Source organism: Tetrao urogallus (assembly GCF_951394365.1).
Source record: "Tetrao urogallus genome assembly, chromosome: 5".
NCBI classification, from domain to species: Eukaryota; Metazoa; Chordata; class Aves; order Galliformes; family Phasianidae; genus Tetrao; species Tetrao urogallus.
Window position 1 is genome coordinate 1,801,761 of NC_136818.1, and position 20,265 is coordinate 1,822,025.

At 42.9% G+C, this 20,265-nt stretch overlaps 1 protein-coding gene across 1 annotated transcript in view; it reads left to right on the forward strand.

Annotated features, from left to right (window-relative positions):
* JAK1 (Janus kinase 1) overlaps positions 1 to 20,265 on the forward strand; it is a gene marked incomplete at both ends in the record, with an annotated part of 66,852 nt that overhangs the window by 33,115 nt on the left and 13,472 nt on the right. The window contains 8 exons of the mRNA XM_079535460.1: positions 8,259 to 8,457; positions 10,656 to 10,779; positions 15,455 to 15,608; positions 17,119 to 17,282; positions 17,520 to 17,862; positions 17,977 to 18,150; positions 18,881 to 19,038; positions 19,752 to 19,875. Coding sequence (XP_079391586.1) covers positions 8,259 to 8,457; positions 10,656 to 10,779; positions 15,455 to 15,608; positions 17,119 to 17,282; positions 17,520 to 17,862; positions 17,977 to 18,150; positions 18,881 to 19,038; positions 19,752 to 19,875 — 1,440 coding nt within the window. The remainder of the gene's footprint in view (positions 1 to 8,258; positions 8,458 to 10,655; positions 10,780 to 15,454; positions 15,609 to 17,118; positions 17,283 to 17,519; positions 17,863 to 17,976; positions 18,151 to 18,880; positions 19,039 to 19,751; positions 19,876 to 20,265) is intronic.

The following is a 20,265-nucleotide window of genomic DNA, read 5'->3' on the forward strand; positions in this document are numbered from 1 at the left end:
TGGAGGTGGGATGGGGGTGGATTGGGATCTCAGAGGACTTTTCCAGCCTGAATGAGTCTATGGTTCTGTCTTCTCCATCCAGAATGGTGGCACATTGTGTTCTATCTTTGGGGTTACCATTACAGCAAGATTATTTTAGCTTAAAAACAGGAGATCAAAGAATGCTGAGAGACTTTTAAGGCCAAGTTGCTCTTGCTGCTGGTAGCAAATGCAAGATTCGCTGTGAAATTGGATGGTTTTGCAAGTGTATTATAGAAAGAATGTTTATTGGTTTGTAGATGTCTTTGTTGGTGGTTTTGCTCTGTGCAGAAGGACAAAGATAACTGGTCATGTTTTGTTTGCTTTTGTTTATAGCCTGTTTTGAATTGTGGGCCCTTAAGAGTGAGCTTTAAAATGATCTTCTCACCACATTAAAACAAAAGAGAAAAGAAAAAAAAGTTAAAAAAAAAAAAAAAAAAAAAAAAAAAGGCAAACCATCAAAAAACACTTACTAAAGTGCAAAGCCACCGCAGGAAGCCTGTGAGTACCAGAAATCTTTGCAGCTAAAACTGAGGAGTTCTTGCCGTGTGTGGAGTAGATGTTGACCAGATATTTAAAACTGTTGAAGCTTTTGTTAGTGATTTAATTGCAGTAGGTTAGTGGTACTTCTTTTTGACCCAGTGACAGTGCAAAGGGATGCTGATTGGGTTAGATTGTTCTGGGGGCTGCCGTGGTTGACTTGAGGATGCTCCTTACTGCCAGGAATTCCTGCTGCTCATTCCTGCTGCTCTCGAGGTGCTTTTGGGCACCTCAGCCCTATTGAAGGATGGCACTGGGCAAATCCCTCCTCTGAGTAAGGAACTTTTGCTGTGTTAATTCCCCTTTATCTAGGATGCCCTCATGCACGTGGTGCTCAGACGCAGGGTGCATAGGGGGGCTGGTGCTCCTTGGTGCCCCCCCATGTGCACTCCAAGCTCAGGGCAGAAGGAAGGAAGGGGCAGAGAGAACTGGGACGAGGGGCTCCATTTTGTGACTTGAAAATGAAAAAGGTTAAGAACGTCTGTAGCTGCCGCAAGGAAGTGGCTATGGGGCTGACCACAAGAGAAGTGACCCAGCATGGTTCCTGCGCTGGGAGCTTTGCTCGAGCGGGCTGCGAGCAGCCGGGGGCAGTCAGCCAAGGGCAGTTCTGCAGTAGCTCTGTGGTCACCATAACGTCCCAGCCTCTTTGCATGCTTTACATATTCACGAACCAGAAAGCTGCAGCGTGTGTGAAGCCTGCTTACTCATCCCCTTGGTGTTTGGAGAAACTGCTGCTAATTCTGCCTTGTGTTAGAGGCAGCCAAGTTGCAGACCCACACTGGTTGCTAGCGTAGGTGCTGATTGCTTTGGTAAGTCATTTAATTTCTCCTCTTTTGGCTTGCAGGAGAAGCATGATGATAGTTTTCAGGTGCTGTTCAACCAGCCTTACCTTTGCTAGGCATCAGCTGTTCGCTTGTTCTGGTTTGCTTCTTACTAGAGATCTAAGGCAGGATCGGAAGTCCAGCTTCCGCCATTGTAAACCTCAGGTTTCTTTCTTTAAAAGCAAATAAAATGTCATATCCCCTTGTTGAGGATCACCAGTGGATCATAAAGATGGCCATGAAGGGATGTATCATCTCTTTATTATGCAAATGGAGGTATAGTAGTTTTGCAGAAGTGGGACACAAGCAGTCACTTCTCAGGTACATGCAAAGTCTAAATAATCAACCAGTGGAAAAGTGCCAGTGTGGAATGGCTCAGTGCCAGTGTGGTAGGTCCAGGTTCTGTGGTTCATCCCCTCTTTGCCTGCATACTGCTGAACAACTGAAGTTTGCAAATAAATAAATAGGCTGGAGATGGGTAGACTGTGGCACGTAGGCGCCTGGTGAGTCCTCCGGTGCCAGCTTTCCTCCTGGCACGTTTCAGCATGGTGCAATCTGTTGGACTTTAACTCTCAGGAGCAGCACGAAGTGATGATGACCTCCTGATCCTGTCTGGATAAAGAGAGGAGCTGTTTCATTTACAGAGCTTCCTCCGGAAGGCGATGGATAATCCAAGTGCTTCACCTCCATCCTGGTGGCTCTGTGGGAATGCTGCTGGTTGCTCTCACATCAACATTCCGGAGCAAAAGGGCCCTGGATTGCCAGGGTGCTTTCTGCAGGAAGCAGGGAAGTGCTGAAGGTCTTTAAAAGTCCCAGCACATTGTTGGACACTGAGTCTCCCCCTCGCCCCCCCGTTACATTTGAGGTGCCCTGACACCCACAGCAGAGAGCTGCACGATGACCTTGGCCCCTGTAGTCTTTCCGCTGGCACGGAGGGAATGCTGTAATGGGCTTTTGTGGCTTTTCTTCCATTCTTTCTCTCTTCATTTCCACTCCTGTCTTTCTGGCAGATCTGTGCAACACCTACAGCTTGTTCTCCTCTGCAGCACACCCTTACCACATGCTCACCCAAGAAAACATAGATTAGGAGATCTTTACCACGCCAACTGATTTTCATGCAAGCTTTTCCACGCATCAGAACTGAACTTCAGGAAACCTCTTCAATCAGTGCTGTGCCACCAGGAAGAGGCCGAGTTTCCTGAAGATGTGCTTCATTGCTAGGAAGATGGTGTGGCTCCTTGCCAGAGTGCTTCCATCACCTCTGAGAGGTGCAGACAGAGGGACAGCAGTGAGCAGCAGGGAAGAAGCACAGAGTAGGAAAGGGATTGTTAATGTCATTCCCCAGGCAGAAATAAAAACAAGCTGTCCATCCTCTTTCAGCCTGGAATCCCCCTCCAGTTCCATTTGCATCAATCTTAGTAATAAAGCTCTTTTTTTAAAAAAAAAAGTGATTGGTTTATGGGAAGAAAATAGAGAATTTTATCTAGTTTGTGTGTATAAAGTTTGGAAGTATTAGCTACACAGTAGTGACATAAAACTTATGTAGTTGTGTGGTACCTTTCCAAGATGGGTCAAAATTTGATGTGAATTCCTTCCAGTACTTGAAAGGAGCTCATCAGCAGGAGGGAGACTGATTTTTTTTTTTTTTAAATATGGTCTAATAATGATAGGGCAAGGGGCATAGCTTTAAAATTTAGGGGATTTAGGTTAGATGTTAGGAGGAAATTCTTTACCCAGAGGATAGTGACGTTGGCCTGAGAAGCTGTGGATGCTCCATCCCTGGAGCTGCCTGAAGCCGGGTGGGATGGGATCCTGGGCAGCCTGATCTGCTGCTAGGCAGTGCTGTCTGCAGCAGGGGGCTGGAACTGGATGATCTGTAAGGTTCCTTCCAACCTGAGCCGTTCTGTGATTCCATGAAAGCGATACTGGTTTAGGTGAGAGGTGTTTAATAAAACACAATAAAAGGATATAATAACAAATTGTCTAATTTAAAGTTGTTACTTCACCAGAAACAGTGGATGAGAAAGGATTTAATACACGTCTATGTTTTAGAAGAAGCAAGCTATAAACACTATATTCACTATTCCTTCCATACCAGCCCAGCTAGGAGAAGCCCACTGGCTGTCCAAAGGATTGTTAGGCTGGAAGGGGAGAAAATGTGACTTGGTTTGTGTGCATGCAAGCACATCTACAGCAGCACTTACAGGATGATAGCAGTGGTAAACTTGCACAAAGCTTTATGGGTGAGCTGAAAAAGTTCTTCCCACGTACATGAGGTCACAGAATTCAGAGAAGTTGTTGAAATTGAGTTGGAAGAGCACAGGAAATGAGCACGGCTGGTTCTCAGTGTGACGGTGAACTGAGTGGGTTCTTAAAGCGCTCGGTCTGGTCTGAAGGAGTTATGATGTGAACACGATAGGAGTCAGCAGCCTCTGCTGTTCAGATGGCCGAAAATGGAAATATAGAACATCTGGTAATGTCAGCGTGTGCATAGCAAAGGCTGGCCGATGTACCCGATGGTGGGCACCTTGTTTTTCAGATCTAAGAACTTTGCTGCACGTTAATGTTAACTTTTTGCTGAAAATTTCCGCCCTGTGCTCCGTCAACCCGATGTTTAAAACAAAATGTCCAACATACATCAGTCATATCGCAGAATGAATGGTACAGAAAAACCCGAGGGGAGTTGGGAGTGTTTGCAGGACAAAGGCTGCTCAGGGAGCATGGCGTGACACCCAGATTTGGGATTTTAATGTGCTGCATGATCACTGCTTCTTGTCCTGTGTCCTTTATCCTTGTGGTTAAGCAGAGCGCCCGGGATTGTTTTAGATGTGTCATGTAGAGCAATCTAATAGCTTGTGCTGCATGAGGAGGATGCTCTGTGCTGTACAGCCTGTGCTCTGGTTCTTTATTGCTGCATTGAAAAGAAGAATTTGAGAACTTTCCAGCTGACATAAACTATTATTACTACAAAATGGCACACTCTGTTCACTTGAGGAAAGCCTACGTGTTGGTTTCCGAGCATAAGCAACCATAAACATCCCCTGCAGTGTCCTTTTCATGAAACAAGAAACTAAACGGGCTGCGAGAGAGAAAAAGAGGAAGAACGTAAAAATGGTGCACAAAACTGGTTCTGGTTTAGGCAGATGCTATCTGGGATTTTCCATTCCTTGCATTTTAGAGACTTTTGCCTTGAAACAGGCACTCCATGTCCTGTTTGCACCCCGAAATGTGTAGGAAGCAAACCTGAGTTTCTGAGCCCAGCGCGTCTCAGACACAGATTCGCCTCCGCTTGGATGTGGATGTGAGCTGGGTGGGTAACTTCTCAAAGCCTGTGGGGGTTTCATTTGCTTCCTTTGCCTGGGCCAGTCTTAGATTTACACGTCTATTGCTAACGTAGGAAGCCGGAGCTATGGGAATCTACAGTTCTCTTTGAACTGCTGTGGGGTGAGATTTATTAATGCCCGTTGGAGCTTAGAGCTGGTTGTGGTGTCTGACATCTTGAAGTGCTTCCTAGCTGACAATTTAATCTTCAGTTTCCTTATTCAAGGGAAAGGTTTCTTGTGCATCTTGGTATTTTCGTAGGGTGTGGGCTCTCGCCGGGTACGGAACATGTCAGCTTGGCAGGAGATGTTGTGGCTTTTCTATGCCAGCATATGGACATCTTCTGCCCAGGGTCAAACTCAAAGTATTTATTTCCCTTTTCTTTCCTTGACCTTTGAGGCATACAGAAGTTGGAAGTAGTTATTCAAGTGTTGTGTGTTTGTCTTTTTTTCCTTAGAAATGCCAGGAATATTGGGCTTGAACTGTTCTGGTGCACTGAGGAGAATTGGCTGCAGCAAGCTGTAGAGAAGAACCAGAATTTCTCAACGGATAGCTGTCAGTTTTTCTTTGTCTTAATGTTTAAGACCAGAAGCAAACCAATTGTGAGCAATGTGATAGCAAAATTTTATGAGGGTCTCATTTGTATACGAGGAAAAAAAGATTTGTGTGGGGTCCAGGCTGCTTGATGACCCAGTCCAAAGAAATGAGATGTCAGTGCTGGCACTGGGCGGCTGTGGTGTTTTCTGTAGGTTTGTGCACACATATATGGCTGATCACCCCATGAGAAGGACAAACTGTTGTCCCCCTGTGCTGGTGGGTGCACCGAGCTGGGAATTGGCTCTCCCTGCTGTGCTGCCCCCAAAATAGGGCATTTCACAAGGGTGGCGAGTGTGTACGTATGCACCGAGCAGCATTTCCAATGGCCAGAGAAGCCTTTTGCTGTGGGGATTGCTGGGAGATGGAGCTGCAGTGCAGGATGAGACCCACAGGGCATGGGGTGAACCAAAAGGAGCGCTGGGAGGGCTGCTGCCCTAAGCTCACCAGCAGAGCACGAGGGGGAGAGTTTGGTGGGGGTTAATGCCTGGGGCTGGGGATGTGCTGCTGCTCAGAGGAGGAACACAGCATCCCAATGGAGACTTGTGGGACACTCTAGGATACATTTGTTAAAAGATGCATTCCTGGCACTGAATGCAAGACTATCTAGAAGACTTGTTGGTAAACAGCAAGCTGGAAATTGGACATTGGTTTGTTCTCTTTGTCCTCTGAAGAGTATTGGGATGAAGCAGTGCTTATGGTTCTTTTGTGTTCTGGGAATCGCTGTCGTGATTGGGAAGCAGCACCAGCTATTAAGCAAACCCAAAGAACGCTGTGTTGAAAAGCAGTTTAGATTTATGGATCTGCAAGAAGGCAGCGGTTTTACATTTCCCTTCACATTTTAAAGCCTCTAGGCAATCTTTGTAATGTTATGCCCACACAGACATTAAAATACAGTGAGTTTCAATTGTCAGATACGTTGTTTAAAAGGGAGTATTTTCAGTTAGATTGCAGCTCCGTTCTCGAGCTTTTGCATTGAAATTTTCTGGTGCTGTGCAGAAATAATTACCAGCTTGTTTGCATGTTCCAGTGATCACACTCTCAATTACTTCTTCTCTGTATCATTGCTGAGAAAATGTGCATGGAACCTTAAATTTAGCATTAAAATGGCACGGATGGGTTGATATTTCCCTGGTTTGCTTCAGGCGGTAGCAGTGAGCTGTAACTTTGGGTGGGAGTAGTTTTGCAAGCCAGCTCCAGAGTACTGAGGTTGTTTGTAGTCTCAGAAAAGGCTTAAAAACTATAGGAAGGTGTTTCTGCTGCCAGAGGCACGGGAGTTACTGCGGTGTCCCATGTGAGCAAGGAGAGATGCCAGCCTTGCTCTCATACTTCCTCATCCTCCATCACTTGACCAGAGCTCTGCATCTTCCACAGGGCAAAGGAGAGTAAAGCAATAAAGGACAAAACCCAATACTTTGGAAGGAGGGGCTGGAAGTTAATTAGATTTACCAGTATTCAGTTACAAATAGGAAGAAGGAAGTGACTTGTCAAGCCATGAAGCTAAGGGAAGAATGCTCCTTTGAGTCACGGCTGAGGGCTGCCATGGGTATGGCACCAAACAGATTGCTGATGCTCTGAAAATATGAAAAGATATTAAAGTGGTTGAGGCTTTCCCCCTGGGTTGGTTTGCCTCTCAATCTGTGCATCCGAAGAGGCAGAAGAAGTGAGCAGATTTACATGGGCTGCAGAGTGCACCCCTAGGTGCTCAACCAGACTTGAGTCTATTAATGGAAAGATCCCATTGAATTGATTGCAAGTGGCTTTTTGTCAGCCTGACCGTGTATTTGGTGCCTCAAATACTGTACAAACTAATTCCTGACTTTGTTTTTTTCCCAGCCAGACACGAGTTACTCTTGGAGAGCGTGAAGATAATCTGTTTCAGCCACATTGAGGATCAGACAGACACATAAATGCAGGTGTGTTGGCTTCTGAGGTTTGGCTTTGCTTGGTTTTCGGTGGGAGGATTATGTTTGTAAATTGCAGAATTGGTGGTTTGGGCTTTTGTTACTGATTGAGCTAAAGTTGAGTAAAAAGTGGAGCACGGACCCCATAATAGCTGAAGTCTGTGGTCACCCAGCTCCGTTCTGCTCTTTCTATTTAAGTACCAGGCACAAAATGCCACGCGCCTTTCCTTTCGAGTCACAGCTCCCTTGGATCCTTCTTGGCAGCGTGTGAGGGATGTCATTAAACCTCCTTAGTGCTACTTTTACCCACTTGGGGGGGAGAAGTAACTATAAAAACAGCTCTCCGGTAAAAGCCTGTTTCAGTGTGATATCTCAAGTGTATTAAAATAAAAAACAAAAGGTGAGAGGGGAGAAAGCTTTCAGAAGTATTTGCATGTTAGGAGCAGATTGTAAAAACAGAAGGTAACTTTTTTTAAGGGAAATGTTCATGGTACTGTTTGTATCAGCCAGCCTGGAGTAGTCAGTAATTGTTTTCCAGTCATTTAGGTGCTTAAGGATGTGAAAGTTATTCCTGCTTTATGGTAAGAAAATAAACCTTCCAGAATAGCTGTGGAACCACCAGAACTTAAGCTGTTACCAGAAACAGAATAACCACTGAGATTTCTTGCTTCACCTTTCCCCTCATTTATGAAAAGTGCTGGTTTTGAATAATTGGGTTACTGATATGAGAAGCTCGAGAAATGCTTTGCCTACCCTGTCACAGTGTTCACTAGCACCAGATTTGTGTACTGACAAGGATTTTCACAAGAAATAAGGATGAACCAAAACTTAGAGCCAAACTTAGCTCTGAATTTTTTGCCTTTCAGCGATCTCTTATCTATGAATTGCATTTTATTCATTCTGTGACCTAAATAGTCTATTTTCAGTCACATTTTTTCTTTTTTTTTTTTTGTTTAATATGGAGTACTTGCATACTGAGCTAACAACTAGAAGCATGGAGCCAAATCAATCACACTCTCCTTCATAGTGTTTTCTTTAACTGGTTTTCCTCTACTTTCAGTATCTAAACGTAAAAGAAGACTGCAAAGCCATGGCTTTCTGTGCAAAAATGAGGAGCACAAAGAAGAGCGAAGTAAACCTGGAAGCTCAGCATCAGGGCTTAGAAATACTTTTCTACCTGCAAGATAAAAGCCCCATTTGTTACACCAGTGGCGAGTTTACCTCGGAGGAGCTGTGCATTGAAGCTGCCCAGAAGTGCTGTGAGTATATGGGTTTTGTATGAGTTGTCAATGACAAGGCTGACAGTATTACAAGTGATGCATCCTTCTCTGAGCATAAGTCAGTGATCATAGGACAAACATGCGTGGTGTATTGTTCAGGATGGAAATCTTTGCCAAGGGCTGCTCTGGCAGTTCTTAAACTGTGCAGAGTAGAAGAGATGGCAGAGACTCTCCTGAGATTCATGTAACATGATTATCTCCCAGCCTGGCTTCTGGCAGATACTGGCATTTTTTTCTTTTAGTGGGATGGAATCAGGCTTCCTTTAGGAGGACACAGTATGCAAATAAGTTACATAAAGATGTTTTTACTTATGACACTAGCTAGTAAGTGTTCCATGTTATTTTGGAGAGGGCTAATGAGAGAAAAGACATCAATTTGCTGCTTTCCCAGTTTTAATTTTCTCTTTTATTGCCTAACACTCCTTTGTAGAGTTACAATATCCATAGAATTAATAATTCACCAGTAAAGTTTTCTGAACTCTGTACAATTGTGTTCATACAGAAATGTATAATGAAAACGTCTTGCTTTGTCACTGTGTTCCTTGACCCAGCAAAATAGTGTTTCATTATTCAATTGGAATCAGCAGATTTAATCTATGTTTAAACCTTATGAATCTAGGTTCTAGTGTGCTTCTATATTTGCAATCCTGAGGTCCTTTGTGTCATTCCTCCTTCCCCCAAGTCCAAATGTCGTATTCCCTAGGCTTCCTGGAACACCAATTACTATTCAGTGATCTGGGAGTGGTGAAGCTGGCCATACAAACAGGCTACCTGCCTGCTTCTGGGCGGATGCGGCTTCCAATGTTTTCCTTTCCCATGTCACCTTGGTTCTTCTGATGCTGAGTATCCTCCAGTTTATTTCCCTAGTTACTTCTCTTCCGTTCCAACGAGAGGAATGATGGGAGTCTGAAGGACAGATCTCATCAAATATGTCCTCATGTTGCTTTTGAGTAGTTTTAATGAAAATGAAATGAACAGGCACACCTGTTTGTGTCAGCACGTGGGAGCTATGAGCTGCTGCTGTTTATAGAGCTGTGAACCCATAGGCTGTGCAATTGCTGCCAGTAATTTCTGTCAGAAATTTAAAACCTTTAAAGAAGTGACGTTAGGTGAGCTTTCCTTAAGGGAACTTCAGTCTGCCTCTTCTTGGCCTTTGCTAAATCCACGGCAGATGCTGTACGATACAAAAGTTTTACCCATTGCAGCAAGCTGGAGATGTTGGTCTCTGCTGTAAGTTGCAGCTTGGGTAGTTACACCTCTGCTGGCATCTGCGTGCTGCTGGTTGGCCTGCAGAAAGCTGTGGCTGGCCAGCCCCACCTGCTGTCAGCTTCACCATTAGGTTATTCAGATTTGATTTCCTCGTCTTCTTCGCTTTTGATCTCTCTCTCCTCGATTTGAAACAGAAATGGTTTCACTGAGCTCTGTAGGACTCTGCCGTTGGCACCGATTCACAAAGGCACGTAGGCACATGCGTGGAGCAGAGGTGCTTGCCCAGACAGGGCTTTTGCACAAAGGCACTGCCTCTTACTGAACAGGAAACAGGAGCAAGGAATTGAAACAGCTGTACCTCTGTGAGGAAACCATAACCTGCTTCTCTCTGAGGTGGTGTAAATGCAAAGGTTAACGCAGGTCAGCCTAGACCTACCAGTTAGAGTCTGTTCCTTGTTGGAAATCCCTCTGTTGAATTAGCAGTGAATGGAAAAATGACACGTTACACTTTGTGCCTCTTTGCTGGTGAGAAGCGATTTTGAATATTTCCCCAAAATCTTCTCTATCAATTGATGGGAGCAGAATTTATTTATCAAGTGAAACTGAGAACAGAGTTGTAGTTTTCTTAAAACACCCGTTTCTGTGATCTGGAAAAGATGAAAATTTTAAAAACTTCTCTTCATTCTCTTTTCACTGGGCCTCAGCAAAATCACAACTTCAGCATAAGTTTCATGCTAGGAATAGCTGAAATGTCAGACTGTTTAATACCTGAGAACCAGTGGAGTCAGCCAGCATACAGTTTGCATCTTCCCTTTAGTCATGTCTTTCTCATGCTTGCTTTAAGCTCATCCCAGTGTCAGTTTCTTTGTGTCCTATAGGTTGCACGATCAGATGCATTTGTATTTTTGGAGTGTGCATGTAGTTTGTAGCCTTGTGAACTGACATGCTTCCTTACTGTCCTCTGACAGCTATATCTCCTCTGTGCCATAATCTCTTTGCACTGTTTGATGAGAACAGAAAGCTCTGGTATGCACCAAACCAGGTCTTTAAGATAGACGAAAAGACATCGCATCGGCTCTATTATCGAATGAGGTAAGTGCAGAATGTCTGAAAAATGACCGTGGGTTTTTCTTAACAATACGTAGTTGCTCTTACTCATACTGCTGAGCTCACTGAAGAAGCTGAAAAGCATAACCAAAAGCGACAGCTTGTCCTTCACACCACAGATAAAAAATTAACAGGAAAAGCTTAAAACGTCTCCTGATTATTTTTTTTTCATCTTTGTGATATAACCTTGAAAATACAGCAGAAGTTGCAAACCACAAGAACTCATATTCATGAACCTGTAGGTGACTGAAGTGAAAAAAAAAAAAATAATGGGTCAGAAATGTTGTTTTATCATGTTAGTATTTTGTATGTTTCTGTTTCCATTTGAAGGACTCATAACGAACCGTACTCCTGCTGAAGTCAATGGGAATTTTGCTATTAACTTGAAAGGAGAAAGCAACGTGCTGTCACTTTTGATGTTCTCCTGTAGGGCTGTAGGGGAATCCATGTGTCCTAACTGGGGTGGCAGTTATTAGACTGCAGAAAGCACCAGAAAATCCAAACCCTTTTTGGTGGGATCTTTGTCCTTTATGCGTACCATCAGGTCGAACTTCAGGAGTTAATCTTGAAATATAGCACATACTTTGCTGAGATGTGTGGGGCAGAATGGGCATTCTAGTCCTCATCACTGGAAAGTGGAAGCAGCACTATGACAGCTGTTGCATGAAGCCATTGAAGGCTGTACATCTAAACTGTTCTCTAGGCTTGTTGGAGCATAACAGCCCTTCCCTTATGCAGAGGGCTTTGTCATCATGATTTTTTAACTGTGAGGTATTCCACTGCTGATTGCAATCTGTGCTAGGCCAGAATTGTTGTTATTGTTGGATGAATTGTTACAGGGAAAAATTACCCACAGTTAACAAAAAGATCTTTGCTTTTCAAATAATGATGGTACTGATACCTACGTTAAAAGAGGAAAAGGACGCTCTTATCTTTTCCTTTTCTGTACCACTGTCTATTAGCAGCATTAATGACTTAATCTCAGTTTATCTTGGATTTAAACAGCTGTGATTAAGTTTGGCAGATAAACAGCACACAATAATGGGGTTGAGTGACTCTAAAGAAAGCTGGGAGGACTCTGATGCCCTCATACAGAGCATTAAGTGCCCTTTCTTGCTTTAGGAGCAGTCAGATTAACAGTATACTGATGATAAAAACGATTCTCGGTACAATCTGGACCTGGGATGTTTTCCCTGATGTGGAAATTTTTGATGCGGTCTGCTTTGCTCTGCAGAAGAAAAAAGTATATATTTTAATCCTGTGATTAGGAACTCGATGCTTTGATTACCTTAATTCTTAAATGGTTTCTGCTGTGTCTGGTGTTGGCATGCTTCTGCTTCGGGTGGGCAAGCAGTACTCGCTCCAGGTCCTTGCATTGGCACTGCAGATGTTACAGCCTTATCAGATGTTAATGACCTGGGCAGAATTACTTGACACTGAACTTCACTTTCTGGATCTTTTTAGTTTTTAATTCTAAATTAACACAGAACGAAGCCATGGAAAATGCATTTGTAGTTATGGTGGTATGTAGTATATGTAGTTATTGTTTTTTTAAGCTCTGGAGTTGGGATTTGAAGTTTGGCAGGGGATTCTCATCTTCTGATGTACTTCATGCATGAAAATAGGCAAACTTTGGGCCAATAATTTGTATTAAAAGTAATTTCATATGCTTTTAGAAAGAGCTTATGTAAATGAAGGTGCTAAAATCTCAATATTCCAGTCTGCCCAGCAGTGCTGCAGTGCATTGGTGAAATGGGGTTTTCCTTTCTTTCGTTTATGATCATTGTGTGCTTTGGCACCTGAGCAGGGTAGGGCTGAGCACTGAGACCTGAGGAACAGCACAGGATTGTGAAACTTCTCTGTGTGAATATTGTTTATTCAGAGCTCTGCGAGAGGCAAAATTCCTTTTGAGAAAGGGATGCAGATTGGGATTTTTTAATAACGTATCAGATTGTCATTCAGAGACAAATCAGTTTTATGGGGACAGCCTCATTTCTGAACTGCCATCACACTGATAGATCTGATTTAGCCAAGTTCTATTAATATTATATATCTCTAAAATGAAGGTATGTGACTCAGCGTTTTGAAATGCTTTTAGGTGTTAGATTTCTCTTCCACTGCTGAAAGCGTGATGTTTGGTTTCTGATTGCGTGGACTTCCCACCCTCCTCTCCCCATTAAATCCATGCCCACTGATACACTTTTCATTTTGTTTTAAAGGACTGTGCTTTTTCACTGCAGTCTTTGCTACAAGCCCTATATTTCTTTCACTTGCATCAAGTGAAAAAGGAATCTACAACAAAAGAAACCACAGTATTTTGTAACATCCTGCCTCATTAGCACACAGGCTGATGGAGGAGTTTAACTATCTCATAGCTGGACACTGTTTAAGCCAGTGGTAGCAGCGTTGCTTGGCATGCCAAAGGGACCTCTGGCATTTGTTGTTGGAAATGTGGGAAAGAAGAGTCCTCAGAGTCACTAGAGAAGAAAGAGAAGAGCATTCCTTGGTCAGACTGAATGGATCTTAGATCTCCTTTCCAGGTCTTCTGCAGAACTGAATTTGGAAGCTTGTGCTCCCATTTCTGGTTGTGAAAGTGGAATAAAGTCCTCTTTATCACAAGACCATCAGTTTGTTCAAGGCATAGACTCTCCTGCTTTGTTTATCTGGTTCCACAAACAATGGGGAAATTTTTATTGCAGCTTGTAAGTGTTGTCTTAATCGATTAAGACATTTAATAGTAAAGAAACAAGTTCTCCACTCAGTTATAAACAGTACACGTAACTTTGCCCTTAATTATTTTCAGGAAATACCAAAAGAATTTGAATTATTAGTGATCTTTCATCTTATAAAGGAGCATGTGAAAACAAACTTCCTGGAGGCAGAGATTTTCTTTCCTTTGCTTTTTGTGCTTGAACCGAAGGATTTCTGCAGTGCCTTGCTGTCCTTGTTGGGAGTTTTTGGCATAGTTGTGTATTGGTGTTCCTGCCAGTGCTATATATGTATGCTTTTTTTAACAGGGCTTAAAAAGATTTATAAAAAAGAAAGAAAGGACAAAAACACAATACAGTGCCTTTAATCCATAATGCTTCCTTTGATTGGTCACTCAAGTTCCCTATGATTTTGTTAATCACATATTTAGGCAGACTTTGAAAGCTTTAGAAGCTCAGTTGTCAGGAGGTGGTGGTGAAATTATATGAAGCTGGCTGTGGTCACTGCATCAGGAATCAGAGGAGGGTCACTAAGATGATCAGAGGGCAGGAGCACCTCTGCTATGAAGAAAGGTTGAGGGAACTGGGCTTGTTTAGCTTGGAGAAGTAAAGGCTCCAGGGGGACCTCATTGTGGCCTTCCAGTATTCAAAGGGAGCATATGAACAGGAGGGGAACAGCTGTTTACAAGGGTGGATGGTGACAGGACAAGGGGAATGGCTTTAAACTGAGACGGGGAGGATTAGGTTGGATATGAGGAGGAAGTTTTTCAGCCAGAGGGTGGTGAGGCACTGTTCACAGGCTGCCCAAGGAGGCTGTGGATGCCCCATCCCTGCAGGCCTTCAAGGCCAGGCTGGATGTGGCTCTGGGCAGCCTGGGCTGCTGGTTGGTGACCTGCACACAGCAGGGGTTGGAACTGATGAGCGTTGTGCTCCTTTGCAACCCAGGCCATGCTGTGATTCCATGAGTTAGGTGCTGGCACACTGCAGCCACACCACCAGAGTTAAGGAGCACCTGTTCATGCACAGATGCTTGTTTGCATGCTTACAAGTATGCTTGCTTATATAATTCACATACATATACATGTAAACCACCAAAAGCCAGATGCAAATGCAACAGCTCCTTTGCAACCCAGGCCATTCCAGGATTCTATGAATGTCTCCTTTTCACCTCCCGCTGTATTAGTAAGTCCTTCTGCACTGCTTGTTCTGATTACTGCTGAGTACTTCTCTGGAGTGAGAGTGGCTTATTCTTACTGAAATCCTTCCTACTTAGAGCTGAGTAATCTGCTCTGTTCTGCCCTTCTAATTGTAAGTACGTCACCATCGTGCGCAGGGCATGAACTCTCCTGAAAGCACATTGATTCAAACCAGATTTAACTAAAGTTCACTTGATTTAAGATCTCAATAGAACCCAGAGAAAAACAGATTTCTGGGGTAATTCAGGCAAAGATTTTTTAACAGCCTCTAACAGAGGCTTGATCTCAACAATTTCATTCATTTGCAGCAGATGCCAACTCTTTTAGCGGCTTTTTAATTAAATAGCTTTGTGTGCGGATATGAGTAAAAAGCTTATTTGCAGTACATATAGAAGATTGACCGTGTAACCTAAAAGCTGGATGATTGGAGTTAGTTTCTTTTTCACCATCTCCATCCCAGCCAAAGGGAAGCAGAAATCCCAGTGCATGGCTGCTTCCAGCTGCAGCCCAAAGGGAAGTGCTCAGTGTCCATAGAGGAGAAGGTTTGGAGCCCTGCTAATCCTTCAGCTGAGCCATTTATCTTGGAATGCAAACACCAAACAGTGCTCAATAGAGGCGTATTGACTTACACTGAGGCAGAAGGGTTTTGATGTGTTCCTGATTTCCTTCTGAAGGTTTAAAATCGGTATCCAATGTAAATAGAGGATTTTCCCCCATTTTTTTTTTTTTAAAGTTCATCCTTCTTTTTCTTGCAAGATACTACTTCACAAACTGGCATGGGACTAGTGAAAACGAACCCTCAGTGTGGAGGCATACCCCAAAGAAGTCAAAGAACTCTTACGACAAGAAGCTGGCGCCGGAAGGAACCCCAATCCTGGATGCAAACTCATTGGAATACATCTTTGCACAGGTAGAGAGTTGCATGCAGGGGGTTGTGCAGTTCCACCCACCTGAAAACTATTGGATCCAGTAGGAATTCTCTGCTTAAAAAAAACACAACTATTTTCCAACTGTAGTATATGTTTAAGCTTGCCTGTTGGTGATGGTGGGGGTTTACTTTCACATTGTGGAGAAATTTGCTATGTGAAGAACAATCCAACCCTATGTGGAACAAGTGAAGTAACTGCCTTACAGTCCAGGAAGAGCTAGGTTTTTACAGCACACTTCCTTTAATATTAACTATTTTTTTAATAGTTATTTACTGTGGCATCTACAGTCCGACAGATGAACAGTAGCATTACTAAATCTATGATGTCGTGTCTGTTTAATGAGTCTATTTTACTGTGTGATGTTAAAAAATTGACTCATGATGCCACTGCCACACAGCCTGCCTACGTGCAGTTCTTCTCTCCTGCTGTGCATCCCAGTTGCTGGCAGCATGCTGCTCATTCCAAACACGTGGGGCTCCTATATCAGAAAGCTGTGCTCCCCATCAAAAGAAAGGTTATGTACACACCAGTGGTTTTGCAAATCAGGCACTGTGGTTTCGGCAATGGGAAGGGAAGTGGAAGATTGAAGTTGATGAAGGCTTGTGAAATGAGCAAATTAAACGCACTGGAGAAAAACATGATTGCAGTTAGTTCTGAGTACAGCAGCTACGGAGTTTTCAGACTGAAATACTGTTGTGTCCTTCAGAAGTGAGAAGGCATGGAGCTGCTCCAGCAAACACTCGTTTTTCTGTTGTGAATCCACAACATGAGTGAGGTGATGAATATTTCCAGACAAGATTGTGTCAGGCTGAGTGTTACCATTGGTCACCACATTTTCTAAAAAGGACAAATAGAAAAGTGCTCATGCTAGTCAAAGGCACAGAAATGTCTGCGTGCTTTGATGACCATGTATGTTTCTGACTGTCTGAAGGCTTTGAGCTGTGGCTTAAAGAATGAGTGCATGGAGTTCACAGGGAGAATCAGGTGATGAAGGAAAGGTAAAATAGAGAGGGAAAGTATTCACTGCATACAGAAAAAATATAATGATGGTGCTAGAAGGGTGTGCTTTAGTTAATTTAAAAAGGAAAAGTGAATTTCTGTGTAAAGGAAAGGGGGCTTGGAAGGGTCTCTGAGCAGTGCAGGTGTTCTGCCTGGGAGTCTACACGCTTTCTTGGTGGAAAGCCTCAGTGCTGTGGATGAGAGGAGATGACACACGTGGTGATTCCACCTGCTCCACAAACCATAACTGTAAAGCACTTCTGTAAGGCATAAAGGTTGATCTTTCTCAAACTGGCAGGTCTGTGGAGTGACTATTCTTGCCTACATTGACTGGTCTGAGAGAAGATGGCATTTCTTGCACAACCCTCTTCCCCTGCCCTTTCTTGTCTCGACTTTCAGTTTTTGAGTGACTCTTTCGTTGTGCCATTGGCTGTTAGTATGACAAATGCCAGATGAAGTAACGTTTTTTTCTTCTTTTTGCTTCCTATTAAGGGTCAGTATGATTTAGTGAAGGGACTGGCACCAATCCGTGACCCTAAAAATGATCAAGAAGTTCATGAAATTGAAAACGAGTGTCTGGGAATGGCTGTGCTTGCAATCTCTCACTATGCTATTAAGAAAAATGTGAAGCTGCCAGAGCTGCCCAAAGATATCAGGTAAGTTGGGACAACACTGTTGGATATGCTGCACTTGGCTTCCAAAAGGGATCTTAAGCGTTTTACTTTCCAGTGTCTGACTGTGCTGGGGTTAGAAGCTCCAACACACCAAGTGCACAGTGCTTTGCTGCATCCTGCACTCTGTGAATTACTTTCAAAATGTAAGCAATTAGCACATGTTAGAATTACAAACTTAGGGAACAACATATTAACGCCTAGCATTGTTTTTCCTTCTAGTTATAAGCATTATATTCCTGAAACTTTGAACAAGACTATCAGGCAGAGGAATTTCTTAACCAGGATTCGGATAAATAACGTTTTCAAGCATTTCCTTAAAGAGTTCAACAATAAAACCATTTGTGACAGTAGCGTGTCTCCACGCGATCTGAAAGTTAAATACTTATCAACAATGGAGACTTTGACCAAATATTATGGAGCAGAAATTTTTGAGACTTCATCTCTGCTTATTTCATCTGAGAGTGAAATAAATAGATTTAATTGTGGAGACGGTGAGATCATTCCACTATACGAAGTCATCGTGACAGGAAACAATGGAATTCAGTGGAGGCTCAAGCCAAATGTGAGTATCCCTGGAATTTGAGGGTTACTTTGGGGGGGCATAACAGCTGTTTAAAAAATGATTTTCTGGCACTGTCAGACTGCTTTTATTAATATACTTTTATCCCAATTGCAGTCTGTACAGACAGAGAAAGAGAAGAAGAAAAAATCTGATGGCAAAATCAAAAAGGATGAAGACAGATACAAAACCCGAGATCTGTGGAACAATTTTTCCTATTTTCCTGAAATCACTCACATTGTCATCAAGGAGTCTACGGTTAGCATTAACAAGCAGGATAACAAAAAAATGGTAAGAACCAAATCTGGATAGTTTTCCCTCCTGTGGGCGGCTGTAGTGACCTGGTATTGTTGGGCAAGAGGTGACAACCTCTCTGGGGAACATTTTCTATTGAGACTCTTGAATAACAATTAAATATGCTGTCTTCATCGCTGTACAAATGCAGAAGTGCTAATTAGAAGAGTAGCAACTTGATGAGGATGGTTATTTCTCTCCATTTGTTACTGCATGCCACCAGTATTTATCAGTTCCCCAAGCTTTTGGTGACTTCTTTAGCTACATTTCTCAACCTGTGGCCTTCCCACACACAGCTTGGATTACCAGAAGCAGATTGAAGATGAGCTCAGGAAGGATGGCAGAGGGACCCTGGGAGAGAGAGGAAGGAAAGTGAGTTCATAGGTACCCAATTTTAGTGTCCTGACTTTTTGGGCTGTCCCTGGGCTTCACATCCCATCCTACATGACTGCCCTACTCTTGAATTAGTGCGGCTTCACAAAGATTAGCACAGGAGCTTGTGTTACAGATCTCACATAGGACTCATGTTCTCATAGGAGAGTGAAAGTTTCTAGCCAGTAATAAGTGAGGAGGGTAGAGAATGGTCACTGTTGGCCTCCTGAGTGATTTTCTGTCATATGTTTCTGAGCAATTTTGTACCCACTGTGAAAAAAACTGCTGGACATTGAAACCTTCATGCTTTAACAGAGCTGTAAGTATTCTTGACTAAAATATCTTTCTCTTTTAGGAATTAAAACTGTCCTCACATGATGAAGCTCTGTCGTTTGCATCATTAATAGATGGATACTTCAGACTTACAGCAGATGCCCACCATTATCTCTGCACAGATGTGGCTCCTCCACTGATTGAACACAACATTAAAAATGGTTGCCATGGACCCATCTGGTTAGTGAACTTGTTTATTTGACCCACTTGGATAATTAGTCTTCTAATTCTGCTGCATATTGAATACACTGAGGAAGTCTGACGTTTGATAGGTTTCTGTAATGACCAGAATTAGTTACCAAAAGGCTGTCAGACAACTTCTGTTACTCCTGATCCATGAAAAAAATCACCAGTTCTCTCCTCATCAGTTTACTTATCTATAAAGCCAATGCTTCCTCACGCAGGAGTATTTTGAGACTTATTTCACTAATCGTCACTTGAGCAGACAGGAATATTTCAGGCAATGAAATACAATCTTTCTTTATACTGGCCCTAGGAGTAAGTGGATGGATGTACAATGCTTATGTTTATTTTTATTTACTGAAGGAATTATTCTCCTTTCTGTCCACCTTTTTGGCCTTTACATTTTTAGATGCAGCATATAGAAAACTAGAAGAGAATTTTGCATATGCACTGTGGTGAAAGCAGAATTTCCCTACTAAGCATGCAATATATCTTTCCTTCTTCGCTCTTGTGTAAAAAATAAATAAAAATGTGGGAGTGTGTAATGCACTCAAATTATGTTTTAATAATAGTGTAAATATTTTTGAGTTGTGAGTGTATGATTTCATTCCAAATACAGGATTACTCTCCTGTGTATTTACTAATAGGTTATGGATGCAACTGCTCTCCTCTTTTAATGGTTTTCATGCATTTCACATTGACTCTTTCAGCACTGAATATGCCATCAACAAACTGCGCCAGGAAGGGAATGAAGCAGGGATGTATGTGCTGAGGTGGAGCTGCACAAACTTTAACCACATCCTCATGACAGTGACTTGTCTTCAAGGCCCAGAGGTACGTCAGGAGCAGCATTCTAGTAGTGAGCTGAAGACTGGTGGTTCCCCATCATCCATATTGCTATGTTTGCATTCTGTAGGGAATCTCTCTTAGCTTTTCCTGACAGCAGATGCAGCAAGTGGAGGACATTTGTACTCATAGCTTTGTTTTCCCTCTGACAAAAGTCAGAGAGACTTTTGTGCTCTCTCTGAACGTATCATTTATTACATCCAGAACACTTCCTTTCATAGCAATAAGACTATGTGAACTTGCAAGCAAATTGTAAACTCATCTGCTGGGAAAACAGCAGACAGAATTTGCTGCTGCACCTTATCTAACGCTCCTTGAGCGTGGATTTAGTTCTGTGAATGTACTTATAATGACACCAAATAACCAATACAAAAGTCA